Source organism: Marmota monax, unplaced genomic scaffold (genome assembly GCF_021218885.2).
Source record: "Marmota monax isolate L192 unplaced genomic scaffold, Marmota_monax_Labrador192_F-V1.1 WCK01_AAM20220418_F8-fsc00008, whole genome shotgun sequence".
Taxonomy (NCBI): Eukaryota; Metazoa; Chordata; class Mammalia; order Rodentia; family Sciuridae; genus Marmota; species Marmota monax.
The window spans coordinates 4,206,433-4,233,973 of NW_026694432.1; the positions used below are offsets into that span (position 1 = coordinate 4,206,433).

At 50.2% G+C, this 27,541-nt stretch overlaps 1 protein-coding gene across 1 annotated transcript; it reads right to left on the reverse strand.

Annotated features, from left to right (window-relative positions):
- Positions 1-5,447: 5,447 nt before the first annotated feature.
- On the reverse strand, positions 5,448-27,541 carry Faah (fatty acid amide hydrolase). Its single transcript, XM_046469116.2, has 15 exons — positions 27,263-27,541; positions 19,059-19,172; positions 17,085-17,219; positions 16,743-16,876; positions 16,439-16,645; positions 16,160-16,200; positions 15,809-15,933; positions 14,328-14,453; positions 13,706-13,803; positions 13,114-13,213; positions 12,791-12,831; positions 12,167-12,206; positions 11,598-11,706; positions 10,929-11,074; positions 5,448-10,727 (listed from the first exon to the last, which is right to left on the reverse strand). The coding sequence occupies exons 1-15, from the start codon at positions 27,455-27,457 to the stop codon at positions 10,599-10,601; spliced, it is 1,740 nt and encodes a 579-aa protein (XP_046325072.1). The 5' UTR covers positions 27,458-27,541; the 3' UTR covers positions 5,448-10,598.

Below are 27,541 nucleotides of genomic sequence, written 5' to 3' on the forward strand. Positions count from 1 at the left end.
GCCTTGATGCCTAGCCCCAGCTCAACCCCTTCACTGCAGCCTGGGCAATCCTTTTAAGGTCCTATAAAACCAAAATCTGACAACAGGACCCGGTTGCCCCCGGGATAACATTGCATCACCATCTCCTCAATAGGGCTTACAAAGCTTCAACATTTTGTAAATTTTGTAAATGTTGAACGTGTTCATATGTAGGCACACACATATCTCCATTGACTGATTTAGAGTGCTTACTATGTAACTAGGAACTATGCCAAGCCCTTGATGTGTACTGTCACATGATACTCTCATAAAAAACCCTTAGCCAAGTGCTCTTCTTATCATTTCTATTCCCAAGTGAAGGCAACTGAGACATGGAGATGGTAATTCCTTGACCCAAGATCATAAAGACATGAAAGCCTGCCAGGCATGGTGGTGTATGCTTGTAATCCCAGCGACATGGAGGCTGAGGCAAGAGGATCACAAGATCCACACTAACCTCAGCAGTTTAGCCAGACCCTCAGCAATTTAGTGAGACCCTGTCTCAAACTTTTTTAAAAACTTGGCCAGGCGTGGTGGCACAGGCCTATAATCCCAGCAGCTTGGGAGGCTGAGGCAGGAGGATCGTGAGTTCAAAGCTAGCCTCAGCAACTCAGTGAGAACCTGTCTCTAAATGAAATACAAAATAGGGCTGGGGTTGTGGCTCAGTGGTTGAGTGTCCCTGAGTTCAATCCCGAGTACCAAAAAAAAAATAATAATAATAATTAAACTTAAAGACCTGAGTATATAGCTTAGTATTCAATAATCAGTACCTCAAAAAATTTAGTAAAATAATTTATTAGTAGTATTTTCAAAGGGCTGTTAAATGTTTAACATCATAAACTGACTAGATTCTACCTGAAGTGACCATAGTTTCTTTGCCAGTAGCCTCCACCTTTGAGCAGATTGCCTCATTACCCCAGGGGTCCCTATTAAGAATATTATCTTCTAAGTGTTCTCAGAAATACTGCCTTATCTCAGACTTTTCCCTCCTTCATACTGCCTTTCTTTTTCTTTCCTTCTTTTCTTTCTTTTTTTTTGGGGGGGTGTGTGGTCACTGTGGATTGAACCCAGGGGCGCTAACCACTGACCAACATCCCCAGCCCTTTTTATTTTGAGACAGGGTCACCCTAAATTGCTAGGGCCTCACTACATTGCTGAGGCTGGCCTTCAACTTGCAATCCTCCTGCCTCAGCCTCCTGATCCACTGGGATTAGAGGTGTTAGCCACCATACCTGGCCCTTCCTTCCTTTAGAAAACTCCTACACAGGGCTGGATGTGGTGGCACATGCTACAATCCCAGCAATCCAGGAGGCTGAGGCAAGAGGATCACACAATCAGTGCCAGCCTTAGCAAGACCCTGTATCAAAACAAAAGATAAAAAGGGCTGAAGGGCTGGGATGTGGCTCCACGGTTAAACATCTCTGGTTCAATCCCCAGTACCCCCCCAAAAAAAAAATCTAAGAAAGAAAGAGGAAACTCCTACACAAAGCCAAGTGCAGTGGCACACCATACAACACCAAGACTGGGAACTTCTTTAAGACAAGTCTGGGTCCGATGTCAGATTCATCTTTTTATTGGTCTCGCCACGTTGCCCGGGTTAGTCTCAAATTCCTGCCCTCATGCAATCCTCCTGCCTCAGCCTCCTGAGTAACTGGGTGTACAGGTGCATACCACCCTAATTAGTTCAGAATCCTCTTTATAATGAACCTGTCCCCCCAGTCTGGCCCAAGAAAAGACTTAGAGGAACCCCCTGTGAAGTTTTACTAAATTGAACTGAATTGTATTTGTTTGACTGAACCCCATGAGGGTTTGACCAATATCTTAGCCTTTCACTTCCCCTGGTACATAAAGAGGTCTTAGAACACCTGAGGTCTTGAAGGTGACCAGACTGGGAAGGTACCCAGGGTGGACCTGTATAGCTTTGTTGGGGAGAGAATATGGTGCCAAGAAGCCTGCAGCCATGAGGCCAGGGACACCAGGGTGACTTCAACCCAATAACCAGACACCCCCACTGGGTACCCAGCCTGAGAGCTGCATACCCCAGGTGTCTACATGTGCACCAACCAGATGCCCAGACACACAGAGAACCAGGTATCTCCAGGTACCAGATGCACAACCACACAGGAAAATATGCAGCCACACATCACACCCACACCAGCCACAGATATCAAAATGTACATTCTCCATCAGCATCATAGCACACACACACCCAGCCGGGCACGCACAATGAAACACCAACAGCAGGCGTGGGCAAGCAGGCCTCCACTCACAGTGAAGGAAGCTAAGCCCACCACTGCCCGCAGATGGGGCCTTTGCACGCACACAAGAATCCTCTCCATCATGCTGATTCACCGCAGCAACCCCCTCAGCCCAGGCTTCCTCCTCATCAACCAGGGAGGGGCAGCTGCTCCCTGGGGGCGGATTGATTTATCCAACTAATTAGCCTCAATTAATATTAATACACATTCTCAGCAACTGCAGCAGCTCGAGCAGAGAAGCTGCCCATTGGGGCCATCAATCACCATCCAGGGGACGGCAGAGGACGCTCAGGAACTCCAGAGCACAGGGACTGCACCTCAGGCCTTATCCCCAACCCCCACCTCCAGGGCTCCCAGAGGAATTCTGCCACCATTGACCAAACCTAGGGACCCCCAAATAGTATGAGCCCTCTTCTCCTCCAGCAGCTGGGGAGCCCAAAACCCAGAGAGGAGCTGTCACATCCTTCAGGCCACACAGTAAATCTTAGGTTCAATCTGTTTGTCTCCTTGCCCCTCCTTCCCATCCTTCTCTTACCACCCTAGGGAGGGTTTGCTGATACACCCAAGTCTCAGCTAATCCCAGCCCAGCCAGCCACAATGACTATCTCAATGCCTCCTTGAAAGACTTATCAGGTGCTCAGGAAACATTTTCAGAGCTGAGTAGAGCAGGAGGGAATGTACGCACTAGGTTCCTGTCTCAGTGGGGTTTGGGTGTGCTCAGAGGCTGAAAAAGAGACCAGGCCTCCTCTTCCAATAGCTTCCATTGACTTTGTTTATTTTTTTAATTTCAACAACTATCCCAGGTGAGCATGTTACTGAGCCATGTGCTGAGAACAGAGAAAACACACTATTCCTGTCCTCCAGGGACTACAAGGACATGGATGACTACAAGGACATGGATGGGGAGATGACAAGGACATAAAGAGCAACAGGGGAGATGAGGCTCCCTGGCTTCTACAGGGGACTTCTGTCCTGAGAAGGGATCCACCTATTGGGATTGAGGGCCAAGGTTCCCTGGGCTAGGGGGCTCAGGGACTGATGGCTACTCATCTGCTGCCTGAGATGCTGGGCCAGGGTCTCCATCTACTGCAGTACCACCACCTCTAAGCTTCTATGTCCTGGTGATCTTGTTCCTAGCTAGGGAATGCTAACAGCCAGCAGTCCCCTACAGAGCCAGCAGGAGCATCATCTCCAGGGAATAAGACAGCCAAGCCACCTCAAGCATCATGGGACCTGGGTGGACAAATCTGCTTATTCCTCAAGAGCACCTCCTGCTTGTTTGTAAGCTACACTGTCAGAGCTCCCACCCGCACCTAGGGCATACCTGTCCATCGGGCCTCCCTTCCAGTGGGGAAATGGAGTCCATGGTTGAGTGTGGAGGGGAGGTGAAGGAAGAGCAGGAACGACATGGGAGATTGGAGGCTGGGCCCTAGCCCTGGGTGTGGGAGATTCCAGCCTCCTCCCAACCAGTTCTTTCTTCCTGGGGAAGTTCTGAACTTCCTGGTGGCAAAGACTCCCCATTCTCTTGGGCCACACAGATGAAAAGGCTTTGGCAGAAATAAGCCTGAAGAGGGTCCTGCAGCTGAGCAATGGCAAGGCTCTGACCTCACCTCCTTCACGTCTTGCTCTCAGACACCTCTCCATTATCCTAATCTGATCTGTCAGAGTTTCAGATCAAAGCAGTTGTTCCTCTGCTTTCCTGTTGCTCTCAGGATTGCCAATCCCTGTGTTCCACATGAGCAGGCACATGGAAGCAGACTGAACAGGCCTTGTTTGCCCAGAGTGGACATTCTGAGGAGGCCTTTGGGGCCCAGGCAGAGAGGAAAGGAAGGAACAACTCGGGGAGCAGTCAGAGATCTTGGGACCATCCCACATCCACCCAGGTGAGAGGATGCACAGGAGTGAGGCAGCTGTGATCCTGGGGTCCCCGCCTCCCTTGTCTGCTGGATCTCCCTTCCAATGGAGGGATGGAGCCTGCAGTGGGTGGGGAGTGGAGGTGGAGGAGAAAAGACGTGGGAGATTGGAAGCAGGAGAGCGGGGGAATTTGGTTGGAAACCTTCTCCTCCTCAGATTTATCAAGACAGTCTCTGTCTCAAAGAGAGAGAGGCATGGCCAATCACAGCAGAGTCTGCCAGTCACTGTGACCAGGAGAATGGCAACTCCACTCTTAAGACTGGGAAGTTGGGAGGAGCAGCAGATTTGGTGGGAAGGAACTGAGTTTGTGGTTGTTGCTGAGTCTGAGCTCCTGAAAGTCATGTAGGAGTAGTCAACAGTTGACTCAGTGGTCACAACCTGAGTAACAGGTATAACCCTGAGTCATCCACCTTCCTGACTCCATCATCTATCTCCAAAGCACCTATGGAACTGTCCTCTGTCCTTCGGCCACTTTCCTCCCCAGCCCTGCTCCACCCTCACCAAACTCTGCTGTCCCCTGACATCCTCAGCTCCTTGGGTTGTGTGGCACACCCCATGACACCCTGGACCCAGCTACCTCATATATTCTCGGGTTGCACCACCCAGTACATCACCCCACTCAATTTCTCCTTCAGCTGTGTTGTTCAGTTGTGTGCTTATTTCCTTCTCCCCATCTAAAAACTAAGTTCCACAGAAGCAAGGACCTTATTAACCTTTTACAAAGTGCCTGGCACAAGATAGGTGCTTGATGACGATTCTTCAGTGAAGGAGTGGTGGCCTTTATCTGTCCCTCCTCAGTGTATCTCTACTAGTTCCTTCCTAGCAGCATTGGGCACACTAACTCTTTCCTATGTTAAGGGGAAATAAAGGATTCTCTCAAACCTACATCCAAAACAGTCACTGCCCCTGCTTTCCTCCCTGTCCAGCCAAGTTCTCAAGCTCTCCACACTTGCTGCCTTTGTCTGTCACCTTCCACTCCCTCCTCCACCCAGTCCAGTGAGGCTTCAACCCAGATCACCGCAGAGAACTCCACGGAGTTGCATCGGCAGCATTTGAGACCATTGGCTTCACCCTTCTTGAAACACACTTTTGTCTTGTAACAATGCAGTTCTCAATGTCACTTCCTCCACAAAGCATTAGGACACACTCCCTTGAATACACATTGTGGGTAAGATAGGGTCCCACTTGGTGTTATTCTCATAACACCTCGGACATCCACTTTATTGCACTTTTTTTTTTTAAAGAGAGAGAGAGAGAGAATTTTTTAATATTTATTTTTTAGTTTTCGGCGGACACAACATCTTTGTTTGTATGTGATCGAACCCTGGCCGCACACATGCCAGGCGAGCGCGCTACCGCTTAAGCCACATCCCCAGCCCTGCACTTTTTTTTTAACAGTTCTTTTTAAAGTATTTATTTACTTATTTTATTTTAGTTGCAGATGGACAGTATGCCTTTATTTTATTTTTATTGGTGCTGAGGATCAAAACCAGTGCCTCACACATGCTAGGCAAGTGCTTTACCACTGAGCCACAAACCCAGCCCTTTATTGCACTTGTAACAAATATTTTGTGTGATTACACATTTGATTTCTGTTTGCTGGTAGAATAAAAGCTCCATTCAGGCAGGGCCTATTTCTGATTGCTTACTCTGATGCACTGTGGGAGGAATCCATCATTGGATGGATGAAGGAGAGGAGGGATTGGGGGGATAAGGGAAGTGGGTGAATGAGGATCTGTGGACCAGGAGAAAGCCCTACGCTGGGTATAGAGGGGAATTATTTGTCTCTAGGGACACTAATCAAAATCCTGAAAACAAATAAATGCAATAAGAGTCAAGGATCAGGGACTGATGGAAAATTCCCTATTGAGGATGAGAAGAGGAAGTAGTTTTGAGTAGCCAAAATGGGTTCATTAATAACAAGCCTTCACTGGGTATCCACTGAGTACTAGGCACAGTGCTGGGTGCTGGGCACACAAAGGCTAACTTTATTACAGCCTGGACCCCAAGTGACCTCACCAGCCTAAAATGCCCAGGGTCACCACTCTAAACCCAAGTGTGGGAAACTGAGGAAGATCTAGCCAAGTCAGCCAGCTAGAGAAATGTGAAGGGAAGATAGACCTGGTTGGGAAGCTCATGGCTTGATTATGTCTGTCTCTAAAGGATACAGCATCAGTAGAGGAACACAAGTACATGGGTGTTACTTCTGTCTTCCACACCAGAAGTACCTAGAGCATGCTTAATGCCTGTTCTTGTAACTGAACTAATGAGCAAAATACACAAAATTTGGAGTGAACCATGTGATTTTCAAGTCTTTCTGTACCCCTTACTGATTTGCCTTGGACAAATCAGCAACCCTATCTGAACTTCAGTTTCCCCATATACAAATGGAAATAATAATGCCCAATTTTCAAATGATGATGGGCTATCAACTCCACAGTCTAACAGATGTTGGATTCTATCATTAAGACACAGTCCCTGCTTTAAGTCATGTAGGAAGCACACTTTGTGGGAGGGGAAGGGCCCTGGTGATTGAACCCAGAGGCTCTACCACTGAGCTACATTCAGTCTTTTTTATACTTGAGACAGAGTCTCACTAAACAGTCCAGGCGGCCTCCAATTTGCAGACCTCCTGCCTCAGGCTCCTGAGTTGTTGGGATTACAGGTATGCACCACTGTGCCCAGGTTACAAGGCAGCACTTTCAACACCAGCTGGTGGAGTTGTGAGGGACAATCACCTGACCCTGAACAAGGAGGTGGTCTTGAAGTGGAGAGGAGAACATTCCAGGAAGGTGAGCTAGGGGCAGAGTTGGGAGATACACATGGTGCTCAGAGCTGCCCTCAGGCTGAGTGACCAGGATGTAGCACTTGGGAAGCCAAGGAGCTGAGGCCATTACTATGCCAGAGGCAGATCAGGTAGAGTGCAGCCTTGTGGGTCACAGCAAGGAGTCTACACACTTGGTACAAGTGATACTAAAGACCCTAAGGGCAATCAGATGTGCATTGAGGAAGGCCCCCCCTTCTGCCATGCAAAGGACAGAGATATCAGCCTGGAGGCAGGATGGTCAGGCAAGGCGCTGTGGCCGTGGACATGGTGAGTGGGGAAAGGCAGCAGCCTTGGACTTGGGGCTTGAGGCCAGCAGACTGGCGGGCAGGAAGGAGCCACTTCTGCTCTCTCTCCTCTGGCCATGTGCTCAATGTGCTTCAGCATCATGGGATATCAGAAAGGGCCTATGTAGACACTGACAGAGGCTTACCCAGGTTTTAATTCAAATCCCTCATTTCTAGCTAGAAAAATGGGACCTTGGGCAAGGTTCATAATCCTTCTTTAAAATGGGGCAAAAATGCCTTTAAAAGGGTTAACAGGAGAATTAAATGACATGACTCTAAGTGACTGGAGGTAGGTGCCTGGCTCAGAGTAGGTACTTGGTAAATGTGGTTCAGAATGCTTGTCCTCCTTTTCTCCTAATCAAAATTCACCTTGTAACTCCATGTATTAAATATTCATGGATCTTTGTTACCATACCTGCCTGCCTTCCTGCCTTCCAGAAATATCCTCCAGAGTATAAGCTCCAAAAGGACAGAAGCCGGGCTGGGGATAGAGCTCAGTTGGTAGAGTGCTTGCCTTACATGCACAAGGCCCTAGGTGAGTCAAGTCTATCTTATACATCACTGCAGTCCCATCACTAATACAGTACCTGGCCCCCATAGCAGATGCTCACTTCATTTCACAGAATTAATTGAGTACCTTCTCAGCACTCTTTGTTCTAAGAATATAATCATGAACAAGAAAAAGTATGGTTGTTTTAGTGGAGGAGACAAAAGCCCATAAGTGACTTCAGATAGTGACAATACACTAAAAAAGTACAAAGGATGACATGTTAGAAAGTGACCAGGTAGGACATTTTACAAGCTAGTGATCAGAGAAGGTGACTGAATATTCCAGGCAGAGGGAACAGCTAACACAAAAGCTCTGAGGCAGGGACCAGCTTGAGATGAAGGAGCTTGTGTGGCCAGAGCACAAGTGACGAGAGAAAGAGACCCCCAAGACTGGAGAGGTGGAAGAGAGCACCTCTTACAAAGCCACATGCTCTGTAAGACACAAGGAGAGACTGGATTTTATTCTAGGCCAGCTGGGAAGCCACTGGAAGGACTTTAGCAGGAGATTCCCATCTGATGTACACTTCTGAAGGATCACTTTGGCTACCCTGTGAATACATTGGGAGGGGAGGATGGAAGCAGGGAGCCCTGCGGGGTAGCAAGTTATCGCAGTGCTCAGATGAGAAGCTCGCACAAGAGCACAGTGGTAAAAAAGTAACTCAGGGGATACTCATGTGCTCTGTGACCATGTCTCCCTTCCCTTGGAAGCATGGAGGCCCTGCCCTTTTCTATCCTTCCTGCCAGCTCTGATGGCCAGGGGAGCAGGCATGTTGGTTATGTCCATCTGTCCCAGGAGCCTCTAAAGGATGGGCCAGACTTGGTTCAGGTTGGTCTCTAGCTCTGTTCAGCTGCAGGCTGGATGTGGCCATGCTGAGCCTCCAAGGGCTGAATCAATGAGCCAGTGAAGGAAGATGAAGGAGCAGTGCCACCAATCTGCAGCCTTGTGTCTGAAAGCACAACGACATCAGCAACTGAAAGGGAAATGGACAGGAGGAGGGAGCTGGGGAAGATGGCAGGTGGCTCTATGGAATGACAGACAAAACTACAGCAGTGGTTACAAGGAATCAGGGCAAAATAGGTTGGGCCATTGAGTCAGCTCCAAGGTGTGGGGTCACATATCTGCCAAAAGTGGCCCCTCCCAGGCAGGAACAGCATTGGTGGGCAGTGCAGGTGCCACGGGGCCTGCAACCTGGCAGGTTTCCAGAGGGGTAGAAAAAATCAGGGCAGAGAAGGAAGTCTTGGGAAGGGCAAGAGAAATTACCTAAGACTCCAAAAACAGTGTGAAATAGGCTGGCAGAGGGAGGGGAGGGGACTGTCCTTCCCTGGGGGCTCAGGCCCCAAAACTTCAGCTACAGGAGAATAAGGCTATGGCCTAAGTCAGGGCATTCTGCTGAGGAGGGTGGTATCACAGACTAGCCACCCCCACCTCATATCCCACCTGCAGTGCAGTCCAGTCCAGCAAGAGGCCAGCTGGCAGACAGGACAGGGCAGAGACAGTTGCAGAGCTCACCTTCAGCCCACTGTCACTTCTCAGATAGCCTCTCAATCCCCGGCAGCTGCTCAGGCCTTGCCACTGCAAACTACTCTCCTCCCAAACCTACATGACCCCTTGAGTGTCCCCATCACCCTTGAGAAAGAATTCAAGTTCCTGACCTGGCCACCCAAGTTCACATTGGTCCGGCCTCAGAGCCAGCTGAACTCTGCTTCCTTTGTGCCTATTTGACATACCTGTGTTATCAAGCTCATCTTGTCTCTGGGCATACTGTCCCTTCTCTGTGGGAGGTCCTCTTCAACTATCTCAGCCTCTAGGAACTTTCTAAACTCAGCATAGGTCCTCATCCAAGAAGCCTTTCTAGAGCAATCCAGGCCTTGGCAGGCCCTGCAAGGGCTCTCTACCAGACTGCCTTGTCTCCTGGTGGCCAATCCTGCCAGTGGGCTCCTCTGCCCAACGCACCAGTCAGGGCGCTCTGCTTCCACTCAATTCCCTGCAGCCCAATTAGATTATTCTCCTGCTGCTCTGTGCTGGTCACAGAGAACAAAGATGTAGGTAGTGAGGTCCCTGCTGTCAAGGAGAGCCATATGCTCACGAAGGCAGACCCACCACAGAAGCTATCCACCCCAACAGGGCAGACCAGGAAGAAACAGCTCACACCCTCCAGGGCCCAGAAGAAAGACAGAAGGCCTCCTGGAGAAAGAGGAATCCAAGTGGGGCCTCAAAGGACTGAGTGGTGGAAGAACAGAAAAGGCATGTCAGAGAGAGGAAAGAAGGAAGGAAGACTAAGGGCTGTGTCCAGCAAAGCTAGGCTGAGTCCAAGACAGGAGGGGCCTGGGTGAAGGGCCCAGGATACGAGCTGCACCTGCTCTGTGGGTGATGGATGCCAAGGGAGATTTTGAATCAGGAGAGTGACATGGCTCCTGAAGGTCAAGCCAATCCTACTCTTAATTGGCTCCAGCACCCAGCACCCTAACGGTGATGCCCAGAAAGTGCACAAAGGAGGAGGTATATTTTGCCTGTTGGTACCTTGGGCCATGTCACACCTGCTGGCTGCCACATGGGGTGGGGAATCACATTGGAGAGGGGACCAGAGGGGAGTGAGGTCTGCACTTCTGCAGGGGGCCAGGCAAGGAGACATTGGAAGATCCTGCCCCATGCTTAACATTTCCTCACATGTGACAGTGTGCTCTGACTAGACCAGGCCACAGAGCACATGGGTCTCAGATCTTCTGAGGCTGGGTAGGCAGGCAGTCTCAGGATGGTCGCTTTTCAGGGGTCATCAGCTGCTCCACCTCCCGCATGAACCGCAGACACATCTCTTCCTGCCAGGGCAGAGCCACGCACTGCACAGCCACAGGCAACCCCACACTATTCTTCATGGCCTGCAGGGGACACAGGTATCAGGATGGACAGCAAAGCAGGATCCCACTCCAGGCCCAGAAAGCATGTGCCCCACTAGAGAGGAGAGGCAGCAAGGCAGGCCGGCTTAGCCCGGGGGCTCGCTTAAAAACAGCTCTGAGGCTTCCCTCCTCAGCAGGCAGAGCTGGGGCAGGGAGTGAACTGAGGGCATGGGCAGGCCTCACCTTCTTCAGCACCTTGTCCCAGATATCCCCAAAGTGGCCCCTGTAATGTTCCATCTGGGCCTCGTCCTCAGCAGTCACTGTGGTGACAGGCACTACCCCCGCAGGAAAGTCCAGGCAGTTGTAGAGCACGGTGTAGCTGATGGCCCCTGGAACACATCACAGTGGCTGCAGCAGGCCCTGAGACTGGCAGAGCCAACTGTCCTTTCTAGGCCTTGATCACCCTCCTTGTGAAATAGCACCCTGCTTCCAGAGTCAGGGAAAAGCCCTCTCCCAGGATTGGTGTTTCAGTGCAAAGTCCAGGAGCCACAGATGCTTGCCCTGTGCCTTTGTCCAGGTAGTTTCCCTGCCTCAAACATCATTCCTATTTTCTTGGCTTATCTAGATCTCATCTAGATTCAAATACCATTTCCCAAAGTAGACTCTAACTAAACATCCCCAAGTTGAATAGTGCTTATGACAGGGAGCTCATTCCCTCCCAGAGCATCCCACATGACTCCCATCTCTCCAGCCAGCCAGCCTCCCCCAAGAGCGGAGTGCTCCCCCAGTATTGGGGTCCTCCCTCAGTGCTCCTCCTGTACTTCCAGTAGCTCCACAGGGCTCAGGGCTGAATCCATAGAAAAGAAGGGGCAGGTGGAGTGTGAGGAGAGCAGGTGGGGCAGCAGGCCTCACCTGTGGCCCTGCCTGGGGCATTCAAGTTCAGAGCAGGACCCAGCATGGGGGTTAGCAGAACATCCAGGTCCAGCGCTTTCCACTGAGCAATCACAGAGTTGCGGTACACCTGAGGGAATGCCAGCACACCAGGGAGGTACTCAGACCAGGACAGTTCAACACAGGGACAGTGGCAGGGGTCTGGTCCCAGCACCTGCAGCTGGATCTGAGCTGAGCCAGGAAGAGGTCCACAGGCAGGCAGCAAAGCTTCTTGGGAACACTGTTGTTTCCACCTCCACCTCCTGCCCAAACTATAGACACTTCCTGCTGAGGTGAAGCCATGTCCTGCATAGCCACAGGCAGCTCCAAAGGGGCAAAGAACAGGAGTCCTATGCTGACCCAGCCCCATGGGACCTGGGCAGATGAGCATCAGAGAGCAGGGTCCAACGTGCAGGATGGAGGTAGGGGGCGGGGATGACAGGTCTCTCCAGGAGACCAGTGGGAGCAGTGGCTAGAAGACCCTGAGGCAGGTGCCCTGAACAACTCCACCCTCCCCTGCCACCTCTGTAGAGTAAGGGCTCAGGCCTCACCTCAATCTTATGCTGCAGTTCCCAGAGCTTTCCAGCCGACCTGCGCAGAGAGAGTGAAGTCACCAGCCAGCATGGCCACAGCCAGGATCACCTAGTGACTCCACAGCAGAGCCAGCCTAGACCAGGACTGATTTCTTACTACCCTCAGGACCCTGCAGAGGCCAGGGCTGTCAAAGGTCCTAAGTGTTACAGTGAGAGGAGGGAGTCCACAGGACACCAGGGCTGGAAATGGGGTCATTTGTGCCCTGCTTTTTCAGTCTGAGCCACTAAGGAGAAGATGGGACCCCATGCATCCATTCATTTCAGATCTCTAACAGCATTTCACCTGGTTCCCCAGTGTCCAACACCCCATGTGTCACCCAGCCAGGGCCAACTCCTTCTGATCCCTGTGCCCCCGCCAGGTCCGTCTTCTCTCTTCTACTTCTCCCCTCTGTTCCCTCCTTGCTTTTGCTCTCCAGCCAGATCTGGACCCTATGCTTCAAGGTCCCCCTGGGGTCACACAGGTTGCCCCCCTGCCTATCCAATTCCATCCCAGAAGTTACTTCCAGTTGTCAGAAACCACCTGGACTCAGATCTGGGTCGGGGAAAGATAGGGGAAGACATCTAGCATGGAAATGTTCTCACCGAGGCCTCATGCTGCTGAGAAAGGATGCCATCCGTGGGAACTGCACAGGAACACACACAGGGTCAATGACTAAGCTTGGGGTAATGGGTGGCCACTATGCCACCCACTCCATACCTTCCCCAGGCACAGGTCACACCCCTTTAGGCAAGAAGGTTGGAGGGGATGGGGAGGAGAGCAGTTGGGGTGGAGAGAAGTGGCAGCCATGCCTGCCCAGAAAGACCAAGGGAAGGCTGGGAAGAGCCAGAGACCACAGGGCATCACAGGATGGGCGACCCCAGAGCCTCCCTTGTCCCTTAGCTCCTCACACTCTTTGTGCCCTCACCAGAGGCTTCAGCAGGAAGGCCAGCAGTCCTCTAAGCCAGCTGGGCAGCTTCAGAACTAAGATCAGGTCCCCCAAGCAGGGGTCCACAAAATCATCTTTGCTGGGAGATAAAAGGCAGAGTCTTGGTGCTCCCACCCTGGTATCCCTCCTGGCCTGCTCCTCACTGACTGTGTCCTGTTCTCCACCCTTCCCCCATCTCTCCTTATCAGAACCCAGTAACTAGTGGTCTCCAATCCCTTTGTCTGCCTCCTTCCAAGCCATGCTCATCTATATTCCCATCCTCCTGCCATAATCCCATCCTGAACTCTAATCTTCCCCAGACAGACAAGGAAGCCCCCTGCCCACCTTCTACTGGACAGCCAGCTCTGCTCAGGAGCTACAGATGTACAATTCTGCCTCCTATCAGGCTGGCACCTTTCCAAACTCTCCCTGGCAAAGTGTCTCCAGGCTCAACTTGCACAGCTGGAGGGACAGCAAGGTCCCTTCCCAGAGGCCCAGGCCTTCTTCGTGTGCAGCTGAGTTGGGTCTTGCTATCCCTGGGCTGGGTATTTCTTTGATTCCACCACAGACCCTGAAGCCCAACAGTACTCACAAGTTTTGGAGGAAGCTGTGGCCACCATCACTGAACAGCCCACCTGTTGACAGGGTCTCCAGAGCATAGGGGATGTTGCTTGGCAAGAAGGGAACCAGCTGTAGGGATTGAGGGGTTTAAAGCCCCCAGACTTAACAACCCTTGGCTCCCATGACTCCGCCTGCTGTCCCAGGGACCCTAAGGATGGGCTGTACCCATTCTGCCACATGGTAGCTCTCACAAGAGCCATTAAAGGATGCTTTACTGGCCCATGAAAACTCCCCGTAAAAATATCCCTCATGAGAGAATTCTGGAGTCGTAGAATTCTCCCAGTGTTACCATTTCAGGGCCCCAGAAACCTCTGGATGGCTGTGTACCTTGTCTGGGGTTGAGAACCTCCCCGCCCACCGCCAAACCAAATGCAGCGCTCACACATTACCCAGCGCTGGCTGAGTTCTCATGATCTTCTCTCTTCAATAATTCCGGCCTGCCGTCTACATACTGATCCCATAGGGTGACAGTCATTATCCTCAATAATTAAACAATCAAGAGGTTGAGGGCCTGGGAGGGAATGGCCGTGGGTACCAGGAAGACTGCCTTGGAGGAAAGGAGATGCCAGGACTGTGGGTTCCTACAGTCATACCGTGTGGCCAGCAGCTTCAAGGCTCTGCTTAGTCTCCAGTAGAGCCCGCTTCATGGCTGGGCTGGGCATGGTGTAGTTGTCGGTCTCATAGTACCCCACACGCAGGGGCCGGGAGCTTGTGTAGACCTGGGAGCAAACACAGAGGGTATGGTCAGGGCAGGAGCAGGACAGGAGAGGACAGTCTGAGCAGAGTTCCTAGAAGCCAGAGAAGCTACTCAGCCCCAGAAACAGCTACAAAGCTACAGCCTGGATCCCTCTGGCACTGTTTCCCCTGAAAACAGATCATCAGCAAGGTCAATCCCTTCCACATATGACCTATTCATAAAACACCTTCACAATGACTCGGTGGCAGACAGAGCATGGATGAGGATTCCCATTGGTCATATGAGGAAACTGAGGCTTGAGGTCTACCTAGAGTCTGAGGCCCAGAGTGGGGCTGGGACTTGCCTAAGGTCACCCAATGCAGAGATAAGATTAGGCCCATATTCAGGTATTCTGTCTCCTGAGCCAATATGCTCCACTACCTTGCCCTGTCCCCATGATAAACTTTCCAGACATCAATGAGGGACCTCTTCTCCTCTTCTCCCTCTGTCCTTCCCTCCCCATCTCTCTCTCTCTTTTTTTTTTCCTTTTTTGATACTGGGGATTGAACCAAGGGGCACTCTATCACTAGGTTACACCCCCAGAACTTTTATTTTTATTTTTTACTTTGACAGGATCTCACTAAGTTATCCCAAAACTGGCCTCAAACTTTTGATCCTCCTGTCTGTGCCTCCTGAGTTGCTGGGATTGTAGAAATGTGTCATCAAGACCAGCATCTTATTGATCCTTGAACAGTCTTCATCAGCTCTTCAGTAAAAAGCATCAAATGACATTTATACCCCATGATTCTGAACCTCTTACCTCAAAGTCCTCAGCTTGCTTTTCCCCAGTCCTCAACAATTAGATCATAATCCTTATCTAATCACAGCCAACATGCATGTTGGAAGACCTGCCTAATCCAGACTCCCCAATCCACCCTCTGGGGCACAGCTCAGGCTGTTGAGGCAGGGTTCCACCAGTTCAGAAAGTAATGAGCTCAGCTTTGATCAATGGGGCTGTCTTGGTGATATCCTGGCGAGCAGGCACTCTACACTACCCACAGCTTGCTCACCCTAGGTGCCAAGCATGCTGTTTTCTGGGGATATAGATAGGACTATTGTAAGTAAGGCTGCTATTTACTGAGAATAAAATACAGCCTAGGTACAAGATTTCTCTGACTGAGAAAAAGGTCCTGACTGGTCCTCTGACACCAGCAGAGGTTGAAAGCCTGAGGGTTTCCAAATGCAGACAAGAGTGCCACCTTGTGTCCATCTATGGAGTAGCAGTTGACCCTGCCCTCAGATCTGGGGACAGTTTTCCTGGGACAGGGCCTGGGACACCTGCCCACAATGACTAGGTTCAGAAGTTCACCCCCTTTCCCCCTTTTCCACCCAACTCACCTCCTCCCTGAAGGGCACTGGGGGTACAGTGGGGTCCAAGCGGAACATGTCTTCACATAGCAGGGCTCTCAGGCATAGTGCCAGGCTCTCCACATCCCGTGCCATGGGGCCCACTGAGAGTTGCACTGTGGGGCAAGGAGGGGAGGGGAGGGAAGAGAGGTCATCCAGCCCCAATAGGCTCAGGGGCTGGCAAGCATGAGTTGGACTATGGCCCAGGAGTTGAGCAAGACAAGGTCAGAACTCAAATCTAGAGGGCCTGGTAGCCAGACACTGCCCCCCAGAGAAAGAGGGACAGAGGTGGATCAGGCTGACCCCCACCCTCCTCCAGGGACTGAAGGAACCAGACCTCACCTGCCACCTGTCCATAGACACAGCCCTTCAGACCACTCTTGCTGAATAAGAAACACAAATGTTGGAAATAGAAAATGGCTACCCTTTGCCCACCCTCAAGCCCAAGCAGCATCTCTAAATTCCTAGCACAGGAAACCAGGAACCACATATGACTGTGATGGTAATACTTCCTCCCAGCAAAAATCTGGTGAATGAATCCTTGCCTGGAGCCCAGAGATGTGGGAAGTTAGGCCAAGGTCAAATAGCAAGGGGCCCAGAAGCTTCCTATACCCACCATACCTGAGGCGGTTCCCAGTAGGCTTGAGGCCACAGATTCCACAGAAGGCAGAAGGGAAACGGATGCTTCCCCCGATGTCAGTGCCTAAGCCCAGGGGAGAGCCTCCAGACCCAATGAGGGCCCCCTCACCCCCTGAGGAGCCACCTGGGCTCTTGGAGGATTTCCATGGGTTCAGGGTCTGGCCAAAGAGGGGGTTACTGCAATCATAGCTGGAGGAAACAGAACAGGTCAGTCTGGGTCATGCTGGCACTGGTGTCCCTGCCCACCCCACCTCACCTTACTGAGGCCCAACCCCTGAGACCCAACCTGAACATGGACTGGGGGATGTTGGTGTGCACAAAGGGCACGGCACCCTGCAGCTTCAGCACCTGCACCACCACGCTGTCACACTCCACTGGCATTCCTTCATTCAAGCTCAAGCCCAGCGTAGAGTCATGGCCCTGGAGGAAGCACAAGCACCAAGAGGACAATGCAGATGAGTAAGGAGCCCCTCTGCAGCCCACAGTCCCCTCCACCACTGTCATACTGGCTGAAGCCAGGCATATCCATGGTCCTCTGGACTTGATATTTCCTCTGAGGGACCCAAATGACCTGGACACAGAATTGGCTACAGGGACAGAGAGGAACAGATATCACAGTAGGGTGTACCTTGTAGCTGAAGCACTCCTTGAGGCTCAAGGGGACACCATAGAGCAGGCCATGCCGTGGAGCCTGGGACAGCTGAGTCTCACAGTCAGCCAGGTAGGAAGTCACACAATTGATCCCTTTGTTCACTTCCCAGGCCTGAAGAGGAGAGAAATTGAAACAAAGTAAAGTGAAATGGGATTTTTTTTTAATTGTGATAAAATGTGCATCATATAAAATTGGTCTTTTCAAATATACCCAGGGAAAGGGTAACCAGCAACATGGCCCACAGCCAGGAACACCTAATGCCCACCATCCTCCTAGCTGGGGACATTTGGCCCCAGCCTCATCCTATCTCCAGCTTTCAACTTCGTGACACAGAAAGAGAGGAGAAAGAGAGAGAAGAGAAAGAGAAAGACAGAGACGGGGGTGGAGAGGGAGAACCTCCAGGGCCAGGACACTTGGGGGAGCAAGATACAGTCCTCAAATATTCCCCAACAAGAGATGAGTTGGGAGAAAGATGACCACTGGCCTCTGCTCCCACTCCTCTAAGCCAGTCTCTGCCCAGCGAGGCAGATGGGAACCAGACAGGGGCAGACCTCCATGTCAGGTCACCTGAGGGTCAACTGTGGAGCTGGCTAAACTCAGGCCCCAGCCCAACACTGTCTCCTCTACCCCATGCCTGGCCCATACCTGGCCCAGCCCAACCTCCCCTTTCCCAAGTCCTCTTGTTTCTGATAATCAAGGCACATGGAAGTGACTGGCTGCAGTGAAGGATGATGACAGAAAGGAATGATTGTGGAGGTCTATCTAGAGTCCCCAACTACAGCCTCAGGGGCCAAGAGGAAAGGCTAGGGGAGAGCCCTGTACAGCCTTCAGTGCCTCCTCTGGTTCCTGTGAGACCCCCCCCCCGGGGGGGGGTGCAGGTTGTGCTGCTACACCCAGGACTGTGTAACATCTATCCCCAGGCCACCCAAGGCAGGAAGGGAGGAGCCCAACATTTGTAACCAAAACTCTCTCTTCTGGTGACAAGGAAGAGTGAGGGGCTTTCAGGGTCCTTGTCAGGGAAAAGCATCACCATCTGCTGAGATTCTGTCAGTGACACCTGCCACCCGTGCTCTCTCACCCTCTCTCAGCTGTAGTACCTGTCATATCACCCCTCACCTAATACACAGGCCCATCTGCTTAGCGGTCATACTATCACACACAAGTCACACTCATAATGCAAACTTTGTCCTTCCTTTCTTTTTTGCACATATTTCTTGAGTACTTTCTGTGTGTTCAGTACTAAGGTTCAAAGACAAATAAGGCAAACTGTCCACAAAGAGCCCACATGGGCATGGAAAAGGAAGAAGACAGGCCTGCTGTGGACAGAGAGCATGCAGAGGGCTGGCAGGGCAGGGGGCAGGGGCCAGGTGAGCATGGAGGCATCCTGCTCAGAGCCCTAAAGGCTCAGCCAGGGCAATGAATATCCCTCCTTCAGTAGCCTGTTGGAGGCCAAGCCCAGGGGCAAAGCAGAGGGAAAGCCAGTGGAGAGCATGGCAGGTCCTAAGCACTGACACTCTAATGCCCTGAACTCCTGACCACCAAGGACTGCAGAGCCGAAAGGGCACCTGGCCAGGAGGCTGCTGCTGGTGAGTGTAGTGAAGGCCAGGGTGGCTGAAGGAGGATAAAGACAAGGGAGGAACTGAAGAGAAACAGAAGATAGAACAGACCAGACTTGGTGACCAAAGAGTGGAGGCGTAAGGGACAGAAAAGTCTGGGCTGAAAGCCAGTTTTCTAGATAAAACAACATGTTCAGTGTCTTCCTCCACATGTACGTGCACACTCACGCCCACACAGAGCTCTCTGGCCTCTTCCCTCCCTGGTAGTCCCTGGCACTCTGGTCCCACCCTTGCCCTCAGCAGGATCATTCTAGGCCAGGTTTTCCTCACACACCTTACAGAGAAAGGGAGGAAGAGTGAGCAGAATATCGGGGCTGGAGGGCAGCAACCTTACCTTTCCCACATAGGTGAAGAGCGCAGCTTCAGGGGACAGCTCTCCACTCTGTAACTTCTGCACCAGTTGAGGCAAAGGCAGGGCCAGCAGCGCCTCTGAGTCCAGGTCGGGGTTCTAGGAGAAACACACTCAGATCAGTCCCCTCTTCCCAAAGGCCCCTGAGCCTGCAGCAGATTCCTGTGGCCCAGGCCCCTGAGCCCTCTCATACTCCAGAAGCTCAGTTCCACATGCCAATCCACGACAGACATGCCCATACACAGTTCTGACACCAGGGCCAGGACCTGGCCTGGGCAAGCCCTTGCCACCTTTGGGCAATGAATATCCCTCCTTCAGTAGCCTGTTGGAGGCCAAGCCCAGCAGTTGCACCAACCAATCACCATTGTAGGCCTACTGCCCCCAGGCACCACACCCATCCTTGGGTTTTGTTTTTGTTTGAGACAGTGTCTCAATAAATTGCCAAGACTGGCCTCCTGCCTCAACTTCCTGAATAACTAGGATTACAGGAGTATGCTACCACCCCTGGCTGTGTTCCACGTTTTGATTAAATGTTACTACCACTAGTGGGGCGTGGTGGTTCACACTTGAATCCCAGCGACTCTTGAGGCGGAGGCAGATGGATTGCAAGTTCAAAGCCAGCCTCAGCAACTTCCTGAGGCTCTAAGCAACCTAGCAAGACCCTGTCTCAAAATAAAATATAAAAACCAGCTGGGGATGTGGCTCAGTGGTTAAGCACCCCTGGCTTCAATCTCTGGTACCAAAAAAAAAAAAAAAAGTTACTACCACTCCCATTATGCAGATAAAGAAACAGGCTCAGAGAGGAAGTACCTGGCCTAGGACCATAAAGGTAAATGGCTGTACTTTGCCTACTTAGCACAAGCTCCTCATTGGCTATCCACCTGCACTTGATCACCCAACCCCTGCAAGGGAGGCCAAGAACAAGACTCCTTCAGAGGGGCTGGAGACTACACCTGAAAGGAAGGATTTATACTTTATTCCACCAGCTCATGAGATGTCGCCTTTGTACCAGTGCCATGGCAGGCATGGGGATTAGGCAGTGAATGAAAAGCTGTGCCCATGTGAGCTTACACAAGGCAGGGATAGAGAACAGGGAATTAATAGGTAAACAAACAAGAATTTGACCCGGAGATAAAGAAAATAAAACAGGGTGTGATGAGGGGCAGCACATGGGTGGAAGGGACTGCTCTCCACGGTTCCAGGTCTCTGGGGTCAGCCCTTCCCACAAACACCCACCTGCTTCCATCCTCAAGGGTATTAGACCAACTAGCAGACACTTAGTCACAGCCCCAACTGTTCACCTGGCTCCCTATTATTTCTGCCAAGTCACCAGAGACCTCCTTGACTTTACTCCACATTTCCATGAGGCATCCTCATCAATTCTTCCTGAAGATAGATAGTTCACTTCCCTGGTTTCCCTCCTGCCCTCTTCACTACTTCCTCTATCATTCATTGATTTAGTCAGTCAACAAACATATTCTGAGCACCTACTATGTGAGGGGCTATGAATTTAGAAAGAACCAGGAAGACCCAGCAAATAAAAAGCTAAGTCACAGACAGGTCATGGCAAGTGTGAGACAGCAGATCAACAAGCACTGTGGCGGGAATGAGAGGACTGACTTAGATGGGCCAAGCTGGCCTATTTGAAGAGACGGTACTCCAGCCACGACCTGGAAGATGAGAAGGAACCAGATTCAGGGGGAAATACAAGCTCTTGGAGGCTTCTCCAGGGTTCATCTTCCCTTTCACGTGCTAGGAGCCGGCCTCGCTGGCTACCACTCCACCTCCACAAATGCCCCTGACTCTCTCCAGTCCTCTGCCTGCCCCACAGCCTCAGGATCCTTCACTCAGTCCCATCCAAGTGGGCCTGAACCCACTCATGGGGCTACTCTTGTCCCACCCCTCCATGTCCTTCCCTCTGAGCTCATCACCACCCCCCACACTTTCAGCAGGGTTCCTCCTCCTCACTGGACCCTGGACCCTCACTCAGGCAAGTGCACCATCATCCCTTCAGGTATTCAGGGGAACACCCAGTCATTCAAGAACCTCCCTCTCCCTCCTACCCACATCCAACCCGTCACCAAGCTCTGGAAAAACGGCTTCCTCTACCCCTCCACCAGGACGCTCACCCACATTCATCTTTTTCTCCTGGGTCACACAGGGAACCTAACTGCTGCCCTGCCCAAGCCCTGTCCCTCTGGCCCGCCATTCCTTCTAGGACCAGACAAGTGCCAAAGCTCAATCTGGCCTTGCCTGCCCCCTTAAAATTCCCATCCTGTCATGCACCAAGATCCAGAGCTTGTTCCAGAAGGAACGTACAAGCCATGGTCCTGTCAGACTCCTCTGTACCCCAAACACACACCACACTTCCACAACTGAACACCTTCCACCCCCATCGACCATGGCCATTATACCTAATGTCCTCAGGAGTCCTTCCCTGAATTTGTTAAACGGATATACTTTCTTGGTTTGCCTTTGGTGGGGGGGGAGGGGGAGTACCAGAGATTGAACCCAGAGGCCCTTAACCACTGAGCCACATCCCCAGCCCTTTGTATTTTTATTTTGAGACAGGGTCTCACTAAGTTGCTGAGGCTGGCCTCAAACTTTCAATCTTCCTGTTTTAGCCTCTCAGGAAGGGGAGATTACAGGCATGTGCCACTAAACCCAGCCTTAGTATGCTCTTTTTTAAAATTTTTACTTTATTTGTTGATGGACCTTTATTTTTTTATTTTAACGTGGTGATGCTGAGACTTGAACCCAGTGCCTCACAACATGCTAGGCAAGTGCTCTACAATTGAGCTACAATCCCAGCACTTGGTATGCCCCCCCCCCTTTATTTTTGTGGTGCTGGGGATTGAACCCAGGGCCTTGTGCATGTGAGACAAGCACTTACCAACTGAGGTATATCTCCAGTCCCCTTGGTATGTTTTTTAATACAGAAATCTAGAGTAGAAAAAGGTGGGTCACTGATCTCTACCCAAATACACCAGATAACCCTTGTTGAGTTGTTTTTGTTTGTTTGTTTTTAGGCACATAAAATGAAAAGTGATATTCACACACATACTCCTCCACCCCACACAGTCCCTCTACTGAAAAGGAAACTATTCTTAATAGTTTCTAATGAACTTTTACAGAGGAAGAAAAAAAAAGTTTATGAGGGGCTAGGGTTGTAGCTCAGTGGTAGAGCACTTGCCTAGCATGTGTGAGGCCCTGGGTTCGAGTGTCACTACTGCATATAAATAAAATAAAGGTCCATTTACAACTAAAATAAATAAATTACACATATTGGTGCATTGAGGGTGCACCAATATGTGCTCATATCAATATATATATATATATATCAATATATATTTTTTTAAGAGAGAGAATGAATTTTTTAAATATTTATTTATTTATTTATTTTAGTTTTCAGTGGACACAACATCTTTATTTTATTTTTATGTGGTGCTGAGGATCGAACCCAGCGTCCCACGCATGCCAGGCGAGCGTGCTGCAGCTTGAGCCACATCCCCAGCCCAAATATATATATTTTTAAAAGTTATTCTTTTTATACAAAATGATCACACTATACAGAATACTACATTCTGCCTCTCCCATCTCACAATGGAAACAGAAAATGTGGGGGTTTTCTGATTATAAAAATATGTGCTCATTGTTTTCAAGAAAATACCTAAAAGTATGGGGAAGAAATTAAGATCAGCAGAGAGCCCACCAACCTGGGATAATTACCACCTGCTGTCTGCTGGCTGTCTCCTCCCACCTTGTCACCAAGTGCCCACAGAGACAGCTGCAAGTTATCAGCCACACCATCCCCGAATTTTAATTCTTTCCTAGGTTTCTTCCTGTTGACAATTGATGATACAGTTGCTAACAGCTATTTTTAAGTCTTCAACTAATATTAGGCAGCCAAGACATTCTTTCACAAGACACCAAAGTAGGCCTGCGCCTCCAGAAGGCCCATCTGAACATGGGGAAACTCATTTTGTGTGGAGAATGCAGGGATGTATACTGATGTCCTCACTGTGTGGCCACCCTGCATGGGAACTTTTCAAGAGGGGGCTACTGTACCTATCTTTTAAGCACTGCCTCTCCTCGGCTTCGTTGTCTCCTTGAACCACCTATTGTCCTAATTTCAGGTCTCCTGGATTGTCTTCCCTGTCACTTTTCTTTTCCCTCCTGGTTTTTATTGTTTTTGTTCTGTTTCAAGATATTTCCTAAATAAATTAAATTAAAAGGAAAAGGGGCTGGGATGAGAGTTTAATTTTTTTTAAAAAAAAGATATCTCTCCATTTGATCATGTTTGCCACTAATCTCAATGGTAATCATGTTCTCCTTCAACTCACCTACGGAATTATCTCAAAGTTCTGTGTAAGGCAGACTTGGAGAAAGCCAGGAGATGGAACCAGAGGTGGGATCCAGTTGAAAGGAAGTGGCATTCATAGGACCAGTGGGTCTCTGCTAAGTGGGTGGGTATATAAGGTGGAAAAGGCATTGAGGGTGCACCAAAAGCATGTGTTTGAAGGCACAGAGGTAGGCACAGTATCCTGTGGTGCCTGTCCCAGCCTTAGCAATGGTCTCCCTTCAGTCTAGAAAGCCTATCAAACTCACTCAAGGGTCAGATGGGAAAAACGGGTGAATGGTTGTTTTGAGTAAACCTCTATGGTCGACAGAGTTATCAAAAACATAACTTTCTCTAGAGTTGCTCTGAAGAGGTGAATCATTTTGTGATGACTCAGAGATACATAGCACCCCCACACACACTCAATCACACATACATCCAGTGTATGTCCTCCTTGGTCCACAGCTAGCTAGCTAGCTTTGTCCATTATCTATCAGGGAGACGATACTACAAAAGTACTGTGTGTTCCCAGGGCTGCCTGGATCCTTCTTTTCCGAATGGCCCTTGCTATTCAGAGCTGGGTTAAGAAAGTCCCAGAAGAAAGGCTGCTGAACAGCCTCTGGTCCTGCCTCCCTCATCTAAGGACCCAGAGCCTAGAAGAAGGCACAGGGGTGAGCAGGGGAAGGAATTGGTCCTAAGGCTGGTCCCTATCCCAAGGCCTACAAAGTTATTGGCTTCAAGATCCCACCCCTTAGCCAGTTAAATGGTGCACATCAATAGTCTCAGCTACTCAGGAAGCTAAGGCAAAAGGATCACTAGAGGCCCATGAGTTCAAGATCAGCCTGGGTAACATAGTGAGACTACAGCTCAAAAAAAAAAAAAAAAAACTGGGGAAAGTGGCCTGTAATCCCCATGGCTTGGGAGGCTGAGGCAGAAAGATCACAAATTCAAAGCTAGCTTCAGTAATTTAGCAAGACCCTCAATTTAGTGAGACCCTGTCTCAAAATAAAATATAAAAAAGGGCTAGAAATGTAGCTCAGTGGTAAAGTACTCCTGGGTTCAATCCCTGGTACAAAAACAAAACAAAACACTCCTTTACTGACTGCTGAACCTCAGGGGCTCCAAAGTCCCTTTGGTTTCTGGTCATTAGAAACCCAAAAATGTAGGGGCTGGGGATGTGGCTCAAGCGGTAGCGCGCTTGCCTGGCATACGTGCGGCCCGGGTTCGACCCTCAGCACCACATACAAACAAAGATGTTGTGTCCGCCGAATACTAAAAAATAAATACTAAAAAATAAATATTAAAAAATTCTCTCTCTCTCTCTCTCTCTAAAAAAAAAAAAAAGAAAAGAAACCCAAAAATGTAATTTCTCCTCCTGAAAGAGCCAAACTTTGGTGTTTGAGGCTAGGTCTCCTGCTATAGGAAGGGTATAGAAACACCTCTTTGTATTTCAGATTCAAAATGTCTGTCCTGGAAGATTCTGTTCTTTAAAAAAATGATACTGGGAACTGAAATGAGAAAGAGCCATCCTTCTACCACCACCAATGCCCCCCCTCCCATCCCTGCCAGTCAAATGCATTCCTTGTGACTCTCAGGATTCCTTCCTGTGGGCAGGAACTGTGGGCAGATTCCTGCACCTGCTCGCCGCACTGAGCTAAGAGCTGGTAGAACTCAGCTGGCTTCACAGAAGGACAGGAGTGGGGCAGCCAAGGGTGGTCCAGAATGAACCAGGGATCATCAGGAGGACCCTGTGTGAGGGGTATCTCCATCGCTCAGCCAAAGAAGAGACTAAGCAGTGAAGAACCCCTGATTAGGTAGTGACCAGTCTGGGTTGAACATCAGGGACTTCCCAATCTGGGAGAAGAGAACTCTAAAAACTGACTAATGACCAACCTAGATGCCCTTCAATAGATGAATGGATTGGGAAACTTTGGTATATACACACAATGGAACATTATTCGGCATTAAAAGAGAATAAAATCATGGTATTTGCAGGTAAATGAATGAAGTTGGAGAATATTATGCTAAGTGAAGCAAGTCAATCCCAAAAAAACCAAAGGCCAAATGTTTTTTTGTTTTGTTTTCTTTTTTGATATGAGGATCTTGACTCATAATGGTGATTGGTGGGGGAGCATGGAAGGAATGGAGGAACTTTAGATAGAGCAAAGGGGAGAGAGGGGAAAGGATGGGGCATGGGAGTAGGAATGATTGTGGAATGAGTTAGACATCATTACCCTAAGTACAAGACACGAATGGTGTGAAAATACTTTGTGTACAATCAGTGTCTTGAAAAATTGTCTCTCTATATATAATATGAAATGAATCGAATTCTGCCATCATGTATAACAAATTAGATCTCCCAGGTGATGGGAACAGCAGGAGTCAGGAGGATGTACATAGATGGAAGGCAGAGAGGGAGTCATTGAAAATTGCCACTTAGCAGGTGGTCAGTTATAGCAAGTGATTTTTTGAGTTGGGCAGAGCCTGAACTAGAACCTAGGTGCCCAGTGGAACTCTCCAGCTCACTGCAGTGGGGAGGAGCAGAAGAGGGATTAGGGAAACTGGGCATCAGATACTAGGGTGTGGCCCTGAATGTGGGTAAAGTTTTGGCTGGCTGTAAATTTCAATTTACTTCACATCATTCCTGAGGCCAGAGCATATTTATTTATTGAAATAAAAATATATTTGGTTCCCAGGGCTGAGGTTGTGGCTCAGTGGCAGAGTGCTTGCCTAGCATGTGTGAGGCACTGGGTTCGATTCTCAGCACCACATATAAATAAATAAAATAAAGGTCCATTGACAACTAAAAACTAATTTAGAAAAAAATATATATATTTGGTTCCAAACTCCACTCATCAAGCTGGTTGAGAAGTCATCCATTAGTTTCAGTTTTCTTTTTGGGGGGGGGGGCACCAGGAATTGAACCCAGGGGCACTCGGCCACTGAGCCACATCCCCAGCCCTATTTTATATTTTATTTAGAGATAGGGTCTAAGTTGCTTAGCGCCTCGCTTTTGTTGAGGCTGGCTTTGGACTTTGGATCCTCCTGCCTCAGCCTCCTGAGCCCCTGGAATTACAGGCGTGTGCCCAACACCTGGGAGATCCCACAAATACCCAAGGTAAGTCTTCTTTCCCTTTGCATGTGAGAATATCTCCCAGAGGTCAGCATTTTGGTTTCTAAGTGGGGCCAATTTTCATACACCTGAAGGAAAGTCCCTCTTCTAGATGCCATTCCCCTCCCCCAGGGTGCACCTCCCCTGCAGTCAAACACTGAGATGATCCAGAAGTAGCACAGGGAGAAGCAAAGCTTATTGACAGATCATCCGGGGAAGGCTAGAACTAAACCTGCTGTTGGAAAGGGTTGTCAGGGGTTGGACAGCAGGAGCTGGGAAGACCTCCACTCTAGCTTTACCAACAATTCATTGTGCACTTGGGCAAGTCTCTTTCTGGCTTGCTCTGAAGATATTCGTGCACAAACCAACAAGCTTGAACCTTAAGCTCTGTGGATGCCCGGGCCAGGACTCCGTGGTTGCATACTGGCGTATACATGGTACTCACACTAGCGTTCTAACATTCAGATAGTCCGTATTCGAAATTCTTTGGCACGGAGCAAAGCTCCTCTTTGACCCCGTGTGGCGATGGACCTACAAGACCCGACCTGTGCCTCTCGTTTCTTTCCTCCACCTCACCCAGCCCTACCTGGCTCGGAAAGAGAGAGAATGCCTCAGGGTAAAGAGAAGAAAGTCCTACACCTGCGCTGCCCGCCTGTCCTCCGCGCGTCCGGGAGGCTGAAAGTGCTACCGGGGCTACCCCCGCGCCCTACCCACCCCCGCCCTGGCCTTGGCGGTCACCTGGAGCCGGAAGCGCTGCGCCGCCTTGTCCATGTTCTCCAGGCCGGCTCGCTGCCTCTGCCGCGCCCGGGCCGCCGCGCCCCGCGCCGACCGGCGCCCGGACCAGCGCAGGGCCACGGCCGCAGCCACGAAACAGCAGACCAGGGCAGCCCCGGAGGCTCCAGACAGCGCCGGCCACCATTCGTCTGGCACCATGATCTCCCGCCGCGGACTGATGCCGAGAGTGGAGGGAGAGAGATGAGGAATCAGCCGGAGCAGCCGGACGGCTCCTCCGCAAAA

What these genes read in the sequence shown, in the direction of transcription:
- Faah (XM_046469116.2), bottom strand. Translation starts at nt 27,457, where the DNA reads ATGGTGCCAGACGAATGGTGGCCGGCGCTGTCTGGAGCCTCCGGGGCT. An exon ending in CCTACTGGGAACCGCCTCAG is followed by an intron (nt 16,201 to 16,438) that starts GTATGGTGGGTA and finishes TTTCTTATTCAG; the next exon opens with CAAGAGTGGTCTGAAGGGCT. An exon ending in CAGTGCCCTTCAGGGAGGAG is followed by an intron (nt 14,454 to 15,808) that starts GTGAGTTGGGTG and finishes GTTTGCTCCCAG; the next exon opens with GTCTACACAAGCTCCCGGCC.